Below are 13,885 nucleotides of genomic sequence, written 5' to 3' on the forward strand. Positions count from 1 at the left end.
CCATCTCCCCCCGTCCAGCCTACACTCTAACTCGCTCGGCCTTGAGCGCACAGCTCCAGATAAATGTGATAAAACCCCCTAAAGTTACAAGTGAATAAGTTCCAAGTGAAGCCTGTGCACTTATTTTCAGTGTGTGTCAAAGGACTGGTCTGCAGGAAACGCAGTGTTTGGGTTTCATGTGCGTCACAAACAGGACAGACTGTCACCAAATAAATGATTCATGTCACAGTGGGAGTGAAAACAAGTGAAAGGTGAGTGGGTGAGGAAAAAGAGGAGGTCCACATTCCATCAAAGAACACCTGGTGTGTGTGTGTGTGTGTGTGTCTGTTGGAAGTCACTAATGCTGCGTTTCCACTACGTGGTATCGGCTCGACTCCACTCGGCCTTTTTGCGTTTCCATTACATAAAAGGACCTGGAATCTCGTACCTGGTACTAGTTTTTTGGTACCACCTCCACCGAGGTTCCAGGACCGGGGACCAGATACTAAAAGGTAAACACTGCAGACCACTGATTGGTCAGACAGTCGTCTCTGTGACCCGCTGTTTTACAAAAAACAGATGCAGAAGTTGACAGTAAATACAGCGGTAGGTGAATCCTCATGATGACAGCCTGTAAAACTACACCATGGTTTGTGGAGGAGGTTCACACGTAAAAATTCAGCATCAGTTTGACGAGACAACACGCAACAAGCGAGTTTATCAGCGACTCTCTGAGCAGACGACACAGAAGTAACGCGTCGCATCGCTATGACGTCCAGGTACTGGAAAGTGGGTCATGTCCTGGAATGGAAACGGTCTCCAGGAATAGGACCTGGTACCGAGCTGAGCCAAGTCAAGCCGGTTCCACGTTGTGGAAACGCAGCATAAGTGAGCAGGTGGGTTTATGAAGCTTTTTGGGCTCTGATAGTGAAAAACTCAAAACCCTATTCCAGTGGTTTCCAACCTTTTTGTCTCCTGATCCCATTTTAACATCACACATTTCTGGCGAACCCAGACTTTCAAAACGGAGACTTTTTTTTTTTTTTTGCTAAAATTTAACTTGGAGACCTCTCTTAAATTATACTGAAACCTTGACATCTCTGCCTGATCGTGATGACTGAGTCCCCCCCCCCCTTTTTTTTGTTTTGTTTTGTTTTTTTCCATCTGCCAAGTGAAATGGCAGAGCTTATGCTTTCATTGGGGTTTGTTTGTTTGTTTGTTAGCAAGATACCTCTAACAGTTATGGACAGATTTTCAGGAAATTTTCAGGAAATGTTGATACTGGCACAAGGAAGAAATGATTCAATTTTGGTGGTGATCGGGGGGGGGGGGGGGCAGATCTGCCTTGGCAGAGGTCTGCGCTCTCCGAGTGCTTCTAGTTAATTAGACAATTGTTGGATCTATTCTGTACTGATTACTTGTTACCTCCACCAGGAGGTATTGTGATCACTTTGCTTTGTGTGTTTGCGTTTTTGTTTGCTTGTTTGTTTGTTTGTTCGCAAGATAACTCAAAAAGTTATGGACAAATTTTCATGTAATTTTCAGGAAATACTGATACTGGCACAAGGAACAAATGATTACATTTTGGTGGTGATCAGGGGTGGGGGGGCACATCTGTTTTGGCAGGGGTCTGCAAAATTATCTGTGAAATTACTTCCAAAAAAGAAAGTCAATAAAAAAATAAATAAATGAATTTGTTTTTGATCATGTAATAGTTTGCTATACAATGTTTCAAATAAATGTTAATTTTATTAAACATTTAGTCTGTATAATGTATATTATTCTGGACAGAGGCGGTAAATCCAGGTGTAGATTACTGCACAAAGGGAGAATTGGATTTTCCTTGGTCAGGATATGTACAGTCAGTCCAGCTGTGATTTACAAGGCTGACAATTAGTACTGAACAAACAAGAACTGAAACTATGAATTATGAAAGAGCTGCAGCATCTGAAACTGATCACAATGAACATTTGACAGATGAACAGAACCACAGTGCTGCAGTTTCACACTCACAGTTTGTTTTTATGGACTGTGACTGTCTCTGTCAACTCAACATATATATTTTTATTAGTAAGTTTTGTTTTGGTTTTTTTTTAGCAATTATTAGAAATGTCAGGCGACCCCATTTGAATTCCAGGTGACCCCATGTGGGGTCCCAACCCCAAGGTTGAAAAACAGTGCCTTAGACGTACCTTAGAATTGAAGATACTGCTGAGAAGTTCCTCTTCTAGGACTCGTTGGTCCTGGTCAACATCTGAAACAGGAAAATATCTTCAGTTAAATCTAAAACAGTGTTAACTAATAAAGACCCTGTGTTTCTTTTGTGGCAGCTCCAAAATATATATTTTTTCTCTTTATTTAACTTTTCTTAAGTGATTTATCACACTTTTATATGACATAATCCTCTGTAGTTTGTGTTTTTTCAGTGAACATCAAGTATTTTCTTATAATTAATTCACTGATCATTTAAATGTTCCAAAAAAAATCTCAGATTAAAGTTGATGGGCATTATATCAGAAAAATTATATCAAAAAGTGATTTTTTTGTTTTTTAGCAAAATCTGTCATTAACTGAACATAATCCCAGTGTGTCCATCCACTGTCACTGATCCAACTCCATGGGTTTTACTGGTGAATCAATGTTGTAGAAGATGACGGTGTTTCCACGGTAACTACGGAGCCTCTGAACGTCCAAATGGGTCATATCTGATGACCGTGAAAAGATGAAGAACTGTATTTTACACCAATTATTGACATGGATTGATTGGATTAGTGGATCAGAAGTTATTAAACAGTTTACATCAGTAGATGGTTTTGGTCGTCGGTGGCTGTTTGGGTTTTTATGGGTTAAAAATGTCAAAAATTAACTCATTGTTTCTGGTCTTGTCATAAACTTCAAAGATATTGGGTCAAAATTGTATGTGAAATTAAGAAATGGACCCCACATCCCTGATCCTGGGTCGTCCAAGTAAATCTGTGAAAACAGCAGCCGACAAAAGACTGTAGAACACCACTGGTCTACAAGTAAAACACTTCAAGAATAAAAGTAGTTAAACTTTACCAAAACTGAGTCACTAATAAAGAAATATTCAGCCCAAAGTGCTGGTTGGTTGGAGTTTCACAGACACAGTCTTGGGCTAAAATGTGAAATTCACAGAATTAATGAGTGAATGGGTTTTCTTTAAAAGGAAAATTAGTGTCAGATCGACTTCAAACACTGTCTGCACATGACAATACATTCACTTTACAGGTTCTATCAGTGGAACATTTAGAAATCTATTAAATAAATGGACATAAACAAACATAGATATGGAATAACACACCATCATATATACTAAAAACATGAACTAACCAGCACTTTTATAATGTGTTTTCTGATTCATCTTAATAACCGTTTAAACCCTGAGCCTAAAATAGTCCACCTGGACTTTATTTTTCTTATTTTGTCTCTAAAAAGGTTAGAAAATATGTTATGAGTGAGTCTGTTCACCCATTTTTCCAGACCCCTTTTTTTCCCAGATCTTTTAAAATTGAGCAATCATTTACATTTTACTGAATGTTATAATACTGATAAACCGGCTGCTCCTCCAGCTTCTGTTACAGACATGAGTGAAATGACCGTAATGACCCAATAAAACCTATAAAGTGCAACATCTCAGGTTTCAGAAACTGTTGGAATTTTTCCAGTTGCACAAACAGTGACAGAATTACAGCCTTTCAAACTGCAGATGCACAGGGTGTGTCAGCTATGACACGTCAGGTTTTAAAGAGCTAAAGTACACTGTAAAAAAATCTGTAATTTAACAGAATTTTCACTGTTAATTTTACAGATTTTTCCTGTATTTTTAAGATACAGGAAAATATCAAGGAAATGACAAAAACAGACTGTGATTTTACATGTCAAATGGAAAATAACATGAAAAAACTGTAACTGTGAATGACCAAAAAATTTCATTTTTTTCTTTTTTCACAGAAAAATACAATTAAAATACATTTGCAAATGTATCATAATTTCACAAATATTTCTTTTCTATTCATGAGATCACATTGTAAATTTAAAGTTTAATACTGTAAAAAATAACTAAATAAATAAATAAAACAAGATAAAATTACTGACAATTAACTGTAAAAGAAGTATTTGTTCTGTCAGTTGAACCAGACTTGTTTGTTAATTGATAAATATCTTGTGTAATTACAGGAGGTTTCACAACAAAAATGCTGAATAAATTTATTTTTGTGAATGTATAACACGTATAAGCACTGATAAACTGTCCAAATACAGTTTTTATCAGTGGATTGGACAACTGAGTCTCACTGAAAATTATTTATATATTTATTTATAGGTCATTTGATTGTTTTAATACATTAAAATATTCTTTATTAAAACATTAAAAAGTCAAAAGAAAAAAAAGCAAGATCTCATATAAAGGTAGGGCAAAAAACTGTATTTTAATTATGGAAAATTACCGTATTTTTATGAGATGGTTATTTTCCGTTATTCAACAGTATTTTTTCGGCACCCCAGCTGCCGGAATATTACTGTTTTTTTACAAGTTTTTTTTTTTTGTGGATCTCATTTCTGAACTGTATGGGAGCAGACCTCTCCTCCAACCTATTAAAAGGATTGTTGTGAACTTAAATGGTGTTGATAAAAGTGTCTCCTGTGGACTGTACGTCTGACCCACCACCTCCTGTATTATGTTATGTTTTCGTCTCTCCTATAAGTGCTGTTGTGTATGTTTTTTTTGTGTGTGTGTGGTGACACTGTTTGTTCCCTTGAATGAAAAACAAAAATTGCAATAAAAACAATGAAAAAAAAAGAAGAAATGTCAAAATACAGACTGATCTTTAGCGATTTTGTGTAATTTTCAAATTCTTTATGAGGAACATACAAAGGAAATTCACAACCTCATACAGACTGAATGGATTTAGATACTGTCATGAGATGATGCACAATAAAAGTGTTATGAATCTGCTGTTGATGGACAGTTTTCTATCAAAGGATTGAAAAAAAAAAAAAAGGCCAAACGCTGCACACCCTTTTCAGTCAAAGCCCTCGTTCATCTGTATTTTTTATGAAAGGATTAATTAAACCTTTTCACCTGAACACAGCTCATTGATTTATTCACTTATTCAGGTTTTTAGGAAGTTCAAAGAAGCCTTTTAAAGTGGCATCATTTACTGTACACGAGTTAAATAAAAGCAAATACCTCCACAGTCTTATACAAAAGCCCCTTTTTAATAAATATCGTCTCTTGCATGTTATAAAATACTTCTATGAGGCATCAGTGGTTCATTTTTTAAGACAAAAAACTTCTTAGAAACCTAAAAATTGAACTTGAGGAAACAGTGAGACAAAAACATCACAAAATGTGAGTAAAGACATTCAATTTTTGTTGTTCATTTTCACATGTGAAGTGAAATATTGAAATCCAAACTGAAAAAAAGGTGTTAAAAGTTAAAGTTAAGTGAAAAATAAATGATGCAATAGTTTTAGTTATTGCATGTTGCATGCAAGGAGTTTTTTTTTAGATAGATAGATAGATAGATAGATAGATAGATAGATAGATAGATAGATAGATAGATAGATAGATAGATAGATAGATAGATAGATAGATAGATAGATAGATAGATAGATAGATAGATAGATAGATAGATAGATAGATAGATAGATAGATAGATAGATATCAGCTATTTGCAAGCATTATCATTATTATTATTATTATTATTATTATTATTATTATTATTATTATTATTATTATAAATCACATTAGTGTCTGTGCAAAATAGTGTTATGTGTAATTATGTGGTTATAAGGAGGAATTATACAATCTGAAAAAGATCTTATAATATACAAAACAATTTATTTCTTGTTCACTGGGAACGTTTAACAATGAAGGGAAAGGAAAATAGCTTTTCTTTCATTTTAGTCATTTTAGTTTGTTTTCATCATAGTTTTTATTCAATTTCTGTACTTTTAAATCTCTCCATTTCATTTCAGTTTTATTTGTAGAGCCCAGTATGACAATAAGGTTGCCTCAAATGTTGGTGGGTTGGCTAATCCCAGAGGAAATAGTTGTGCAGTGACAATTGTTCCATGCAAGTATAATAAATTAACAGAAAAAAAAGATAGATAGATACACCCTAAGAAATAAAATGTTGGAATTTGTTTGATTTAATTAAAAATGTTATGCAACTTCTTCCACAAAATATGGCTATTTAAATGTAAAAAGGTGTTGCTTTAATGCTACACCTCAAGAATCACATGTTCTAATCAACAGTATTGGTTTAGATTTACACACATTTTGATGTAAAACTAGCTCGATTCTTTCGGTTCGTTTTTTTGCGAAACAATTCCAAATCAATGCAGGATGTTTTTTTTAAATTAATGAATCAAATCGAAATCATTTTGCAACAGACAAACAAACTGAAAGAATTGAGATAGTTAAAAGAATCAGACTTCCCATCACTAAATTTGCAACAAAATGTGTGTAAATCCAAACCAATACTGTTGATTAGAAAATGTAATTCTTCAGTTGTAGCATTAAAGCGACACCTTACTTTAGATTTACTGACACAATTACTTTGGATTCATTAGTAGCTTATTTTTGCGATTAACTGCAGTGCCTTTTTTACATTTAAATAACCATATTTTGTGGAACAAGTTGCATAACATTTGTAGTTAATTCCAACAAATTCCAACATTTTATTTCTTAGAGTGTAGATAGATAGATAGATAGATAGATAGATAGATAGATAGATAGATAGATAGATAGATAGATAGATAGATAGATAGATAGATAGATAGATAGATAGATAGATAGATAGATAGACTATATATAATAAATTATAAATATAAAAATGGGATGAATTCCTTTAATTTATGCTCCAATAATGAAAGAACCAAGGAATTAGGAGTGTTGATAGTCAATATGAAATTTGCTGACCAATGTAAAAATTTAAAAGTGTCTAGAATACTGTATTTTTAAAGCTAAGTCAGTTTTATTCCCATAGACATCATTAATTTCCCATAAGCCCCTGATTTAAAGTGCATCTGCATGATAGTAACTATAGTAGATATAAACAATAGAAACACAAGAGCAAACACACTATACATAATAAAGTAAGAGTATAAAAACCGACTAGGATAGAAAAAAAAACATGGATAATTAAAGTGAAAAGTGCAAGAATAAACTGTAATGTTCAGAATAATGACGGTAATATTAGGTTTATGAGCAGAGTTTAAACATCAGACATTGTACAGTGTAATGTCAGGTGGATTTGTCCGATTTTAACGCTTTCATGCATGAATTATGAGAACCTTAATGGGTCCAAACACAGTAATGTCCTGTCAGAGGGCGAACTTTAATTGATTGCCGTTCCAACATTTGTTTGAATATAAAGTAGCTCCTTGTTTTGAATAATCCCTTATGGTCCAACTAAAGTAAAAATGAATTTAAAAGTAAAAATGTGAGTCAAATTGTCTCTAAAATGTCCTGTCAGAGAGATTTTGAATACCGTGTTTTGACCCTAATCAAAATATTGAGTGTTTTTATTCGTCTTTAGGCATGAAAAAAACAATACGATTGAAATTTTTTTTTATGAACCTATTTTTCATGGAGTTGCAAAAATATCCACTCAGCTGGACATTTAATGCATTTAATTTTTGAAGCAAAGAAACATGTATTTACTGATATACTGAGTGAAAACTATGATTTTTTTTTTTTTTAATGCTGCTAATCTGGTGTTTTGTCACATTTTAACATACTCTAATATTAGTTATTACTCACTTTGTGCAAAAAAAACCTTTTTGTTTAAGAAAAATGGTTAATTACAGTCTATTAACAATAAAAAGCAACTGATTTCCACTCAAACATGTTAGTGCAGATCAGGTTTATCAAGAACAGCAAAGTTACAGCAATGGTATGAATGTCAGTGTATTATGGGATGGTGCATAAGTGTCCACTGTGTTGGCTGATATGGAACTAAAACAACAAAAAACATAAACATACAAGAGAACAGCTGGAGAAGAACTGTCCACTGGAGTGACCAGTATGCACGAAAGGGTTAAAGTAAAGCAAAACAGACGCACACGACCTGTTGCAGTACGTCTAAATAAATATGAAAGCATCTGGAATACTGTATTTTTAAAGCTTAGTCTGTTTTATTCCCATAAACATCACAAATTTCCCATAAGCCCCTGATTTAAAGTGAAGAACAAAAGCGTAACTGCAAAAACCACAGCCCGTAGAGTTACATGAAGCAGGAGGTTTTCACTGTTATTATTAACGTTCTACGTCTTCTCACAAAAAGATTAAGACTAGATTTTCTGTTGGCAGTTTGACATCAAGAGGGCTAGTGTTACGACAGTGAAAACAAACTAAAAAAAAAAAAAGAAAGTCATGAAAAAACCGACTCTTTATCCTCCCATCATCACTACTTTTGTGTTTGTGTGTAATCAGACTAACTCACTTCAGGTAAAAGTATTTGGCTCTCACCAAGATAAATACGACTCACAGCATCCATTAATGTATAAACTTGTAATGCATAGTCTGTTTTATTCCTGTAGAAATTTAGTAGATGTCACTAATTTCCCAAAAGCCCCTGATTTAAAGTGTATCTGCATAATAGTAACTATAGCAGATGTAGATGATAGAAACACAAGAGCAAACACACTATATATAATAAAGTAGAAGTATAAAAACAGACTAGGATAGAAAAAACAAAGGCTAATTAAACTGAAAAGTGCAAGAATAAACCGTAAATACGACTCACAGCATCCATTAATGTATAAACTCGTAATGCTTCTTCAGTCTGAACAACCAAAAACAATCCATAAATGATTTAGGAGCCTTTTTGAAAAGGGTTTTAATTCTTCTTCTATGAATTTTGTTGTTATTGAATGTTTTTTTTTTTTCTGTTATGACATAATGTTTGTTCTCCATACCATACACTGTAAAAAAAACATCTGTAATTTAACATAATTTTTGCTGTTTATTTTACTGATTTTTCCTGTATTTTTAAGATACAGGAAAATATCAATGAAATGACAAAAATAGACTGTGATTTTACATGTCAAATGGAAAATAACATGAAAAAATTTTAACTGTGAATAACCGAAAAATTTCCATTTTTAAAAAGATTTTTTTTTTTTTCACAGAAAAATAGTTAAAATACATTTGCAAATGCATTGTTGTTTCACAAATATTTATTTTCTTTTTATGAGATTAAACTGTTAATTTAAAGTTTAATACTGTAAAAAAGATAATAGAATGAGATAAAATTACTGAAAATTAACCGTTAAAGAAGTATTTTTTCTTTAAGTTTAACCAGACTTGTTTGTTAATTGACAAATATCTTGTGTAATACAGGAGGTTTCACAACAAAAATGCTGAATAAATGTGTTTTTGTGAATGTATAACATGTATAAGCACTGATAAACTGTCCAAATATGCAAAATCTCATGTAAAGTTAGCGAAAAAAACTGTATTTTAATTATGGAAAATTACCATATTTTTATGAGATGGCTATTTTCCGTTATTTAACAGTATTTTTTCTGCACCACTGCTGCCGGAATAATATCGGGTTTTTTTACGTTTTTTTTTTTTTTTTTTTAATGTTTTTTCACTTTATTTATTTATTTTTTTTACAGTGTGTATTTAGTGCTGAGCAAAATCAAATCAAATCAAATAAAAATAAAAATGGTTTGATTTGGAAGTGTTGGATAATTTATCTTGTTTTAAGAGTTAATTTCTTATTTTAAGTGTTAATGCATCTGTAGACATGCTTATTTCTTTAACTATCTTCATTCAAGTAATGATCTTACTGCATGGACAGATATTTCACTTGTACCTTTTTTCCCTCAGATTTAGTGTTTTCATCTTTGTTTTTTGCAGTGTACCAGTGTTTTATTCCTGTAGATTTAGAAGACATCTCTCATTTGTCAACCTGTTGCCTGGGTTCTTACCTGAAAAGGGTTTTACCTCTTTTTCTGTGAATTTTGTTGTTATTAAATATATATTATTTTTTCTGTTGTGACATAAAGCTGGTTCTCTGTACCATATATTTGGTGATGTGCAAAATAAAAAAAAACAACAAATAAATAGAAAAAATATATTTTTTTAAATTCAGAAGTGTTGGATAGTTTATCTTGTTTTAAGAGTTAATTTCTTGTTTTAAGTGTTAATGCATCTGTAGACATGCTTATTTCTACTTTTAACTATCTTCATTCAAGTAAAGATCTTGCTGCATGGATAGATATTTCACTTTTTCCTCAGATTTAATGTTTTTATCTTTATTTTTTTGCAGTGTACCAGTGTTTCATTCCCATAGATTTAGAAGACGTCCCTCATTTGTCAACCTGTTGCCTGGGTTCTTACCTGAACAAAGTCCACCACATGTGAAACAGAGGATGAGCATACACGCCAGCTGTGCCTGCATCGTGATGGAAAACCAGAGGAACAGGAGGAGTGGAAAAAAAGAAAAGATCCCACAGCGCAGAATTCCCCTGAAGAGGAATCTAGTCCATAAGGTGAAGGGTCAGACCCAGAAAACTACAAACAGAGGCTGAAGACGGGTTTCAACTGCTCTTCTTCTTCTTCTTCTTCTTCTTCTTCTTCTTCTTCTTCTTCTTCTTCTTTTTCCCTGCGGTCTCTTTGTTGGTTGGATGTGCAGTGCAGTGCAGTGGTTTCCATTCCCCCAGTATATAAGAGGCGATGTGATGTCAGACGATCACATTGGCTCCATCCACCTCCACCCACCCTCCCACAAACACATCTCCCTCCATCCCTCCATCCATCCATCCTCGTATCTCCCCTCATTGTCTGTCACCGTGTCACCGCTTTTATCAGACGTCACTTTGGCATCACAAGGCGGAAGGTTTTGCGTCAAGCTTTAGGAAGATTTAGTTATTTCACCTCCTGAATGCACACACAGTCTGGGCTCTGATTTGCACTTAGCATGCAGAGGTGGGGGGGGTGGGAATGGGGGTGGGGGGGCTGCACGAATAAGACGCACTGTGGTCGTCACTGTTCGGGAAAAACTGCATTTTTTAAAAAAACTCGTGACAGATGAATGTCTAGAGTTGAAAACTAGTCTGACAGAGGCAGAAGTCATGGTTGAACAGGTGATATTTGAGCCCATAAAGAGCTAAACGTCCACCAGCGACCAGAGCATCTACCACTGTCAGAGAAAACGACAGTGGATGGACACACTCGTTTATGTGTTCAGAATAAAATGAAGAAAAATGAACAAAAGAAGGAGCTAAATGAAGAAAAAATGAACAAAAAAAGGAACTAAAGGAACAAAAATGAGCAAAATAATGAATGAAAATGAACAAAAGAAGGAACAAAATGAAGAAAAATGAGCAAAAGAAGGAGCTAAATGAAGAAAAATAAACAAAAGAAGGAGCTAAATGAAGAAAAAATGAACAAAAAAAGGAACTAAAGGAACAAAAATGAGCAAAATAATGAATGAAAATGAACAAAAGAAGGAACAAAATGAAGAAAAATGAGCAAAAGAAGGAGCTAAATGAAGAAAAATAAACAAAAGGAGCTAAATGAAGAAAAAATTAGCAAAATAAGGAACTTATATAAAAATGAGCAAAATAATAAATGAAAATGATCAAAAGAAGAAACTACATGAACAAAAGAAGGAACTAAATGAACAAAAATGAGTAATACAATGAATGAAAACGAACAAAAGAAGGACCTAAACGAACAAAAATGAGCAAAATAATGAATGAAAATGAACAAAAGAAGGAACTAAATGAACACAAGAAGGAACTTAATGAAGAAAAATGCGCAAAATAATGGATGAAAATGAAAAAAAAAATGGAACAAAATGAACAAAAATGAGCACAATAATGAATGAAAATGAACAAAAAATGGAAAAAAAAAAGAACAAAAATGAGCAAAATGATGACTGAAAATGAACCAAAAGAAGGAACTAAATGAACAAAAATGAAAAAAATAATGAATGAAAATGAACAAAAGAAGGAACTAAATGAACAAAAATGAGCAAAATAATGAATGAAAATGAACAAAAAAAGGAACTAAAGGAACAAAAATGAGCAAAATAATGAATGAAAATGAACAAAAGAATGAACTACATGAGTAAAAATGAGCAAAATAATGAATGAAAATGAACAGAAAGAACTAAATGAACAAAAATGATTAACATCATGAATGAAAATGAACAACAGAAGGTACTAAAGGAACAACAAAGAGCAAAATAATGAATGAAAATGAACAAAAGAAAACTAAATGAACAAAAGAATGAACTACATAAATAAAAATGAGCAAAATAATGAATGAAAATGAACAAAAGAAGAAACTAAATTAAAAAATGAGTAAAGCAATGACTGAAAATGAACAAAAGGAGCTAAATGAACAAAAATGAGCGAAATAATGAATGAAAATGAACAAAAGAAGGAACTAAATGAATAAAAATGAGCAAAATAATGAATGAAAATGATCAAAAGAAGAAACTAAATGAACAAAAGAAGGACCTAATGAACAAAAATGAGTAATACAAAAAATGAAAATGAACAAAAGAAGGACCTAATGAACAAAAATGAGTAATACAAAAAATGAAAATGAACAAAAGAAGGAGCTAATTGAACAGAAATGAGCAAAATAATGAATGAAAATGAACAAAAGAAGGAACTAAATGAACAAAAGAAGGAACTAAATGAAGAAAAATTCACAAAATAATGAATGAAAATGAAAAAAAAAAAATGAACGAAATGAACAAAAATGAGCGCAATAATGAATGAAAATGAACAAAAAATGGAACAAAATGAACAAAAATGAGCAAAATAATGAGTGAAAATGAACAAAAGAAGGAACTAAATGAACAAAAGAAGGAACTAAATGAACAAAAGGAATGAAATGAACAAAAATGAGCAAAATAATGAATGAAAATGAACAAAAAAAGGAACAAAATGAACAAAAATGAACAAAATAATGAATGAAAATGAACAAAAGAAGGAACGAAATGAACAAAAATGAGCAAAATAATGAATGAAAATGAACAAAAGAAGGAAGTAAAGGACCAAAATGAGCAAAATAATGAATTAAAATGAACAAAATAATGAACTACATGAATAAAAATGAGCAAAATAATGAATGAAAATGAACAAACGAAGAAACAAAATGAACAAAAGAAGGAACTAAATTAACAAAAATGAGTAAAACAATGAATCAAAACGAAAAAAAGGAGCTAAATGAACAAAAGAATGAACTACATGAATAAAAAAAAGCAAAATAATGAATGAAAATGAACAAAAGAAGGAACTAAATGAATAAAAGTTACATGATTGATAACATAACTACAGGAAAATACCAAAGTTTCACTGAAAAATTACAAAATACGTAAGATATTATAATAAATGCTGATAAATCATGTGAGAAAGTTAAAAGGGCTCATATTTGTCTAAAACCGTTTTTATTCTGTGCTTCATTTCTTTGTGTATTTGGACCCTAATAGTTCATACAGTTGGAATTTGAACCCTCCAGCTGCTGCTAAACTATCTTTATATTCATTTGGGCAAAAATCCAGTGGGTTTCTACAACCTGTTTGAATTCCTTCTTCATTTGTTCCGTCTATAACTAGTTGCGTCTCCACATTTGCTCATATCAGGTCCAGACTTCACACCAACATTTCTCCAGTATTTCTCCATAATTGTTCGTCAGCAGCAGTGGTTGTAGTCCAGTCTGAAAAGATGTCCAAACTTGGAGCCCATTACCCCAAACGTTCAGTTGTTTGAAATATTCGGACATAACGGGCTGGATGGGACAGAAAGCACGATCAACAACCTGGAGGGGGCGGGGCCTGAAATGGCTCATGTGCATTTGAAGGGCCAGCGCTCCAAACCACCTTTCTGGTGTCATTATTCAGAAATAGGA

General features: G+C 32.7%; 1 protein-coding gene across 2 annotated transcripts in view; it reads right to left on the reverse strand.

The window, feature by feature from the left end:
- nts (neurotensin) overlaps positions 1–13,885 on the reverse strand; it is a 34,714-nt gene that overhangs the window by 17,360 nt on the left and 3,469 nt on the right. The window contains exons 2-3 of one of the 2 annotated variants that reach the window (XM_030137389.1): positions 10,358–10,622; positions 2,172–2,233 (exon numbers count right to left, since the gene is read on the reverse strand). In XM_030137389.1, coding sequence (XP_029993249.1) covers positions 2,172–2,233; positions 10,358–10,418 — 123 coding nt within the window. In that variant the 5' untranslated portion in view covers positions 10,419–10,622. Of the gene's footprint in view, positions 1–2,171; positions 2,234–10,357; positions 10,662–13,885 lie in introns of those variants that run through there. The other variant, XM_030137388.1, reaches the window with a different exon arrangement.

The sequence above is a fragment of the Sphaeramia orbicularis genome, chromosome 6 (assembly GCF_902148855.1).
Source record: "Sphaeramia orbicularis chromosome 6, fSphaOr1.1, whole genome shotgun sequence".
Classification (NCBI taxonomy): domain Eukaryota; kingdom Metazoa; phylum Chordata; class Actinopteri; order Kurtiformes; family Apogonidae; genus Sphaeramia; species Sphaeramia orbicularis.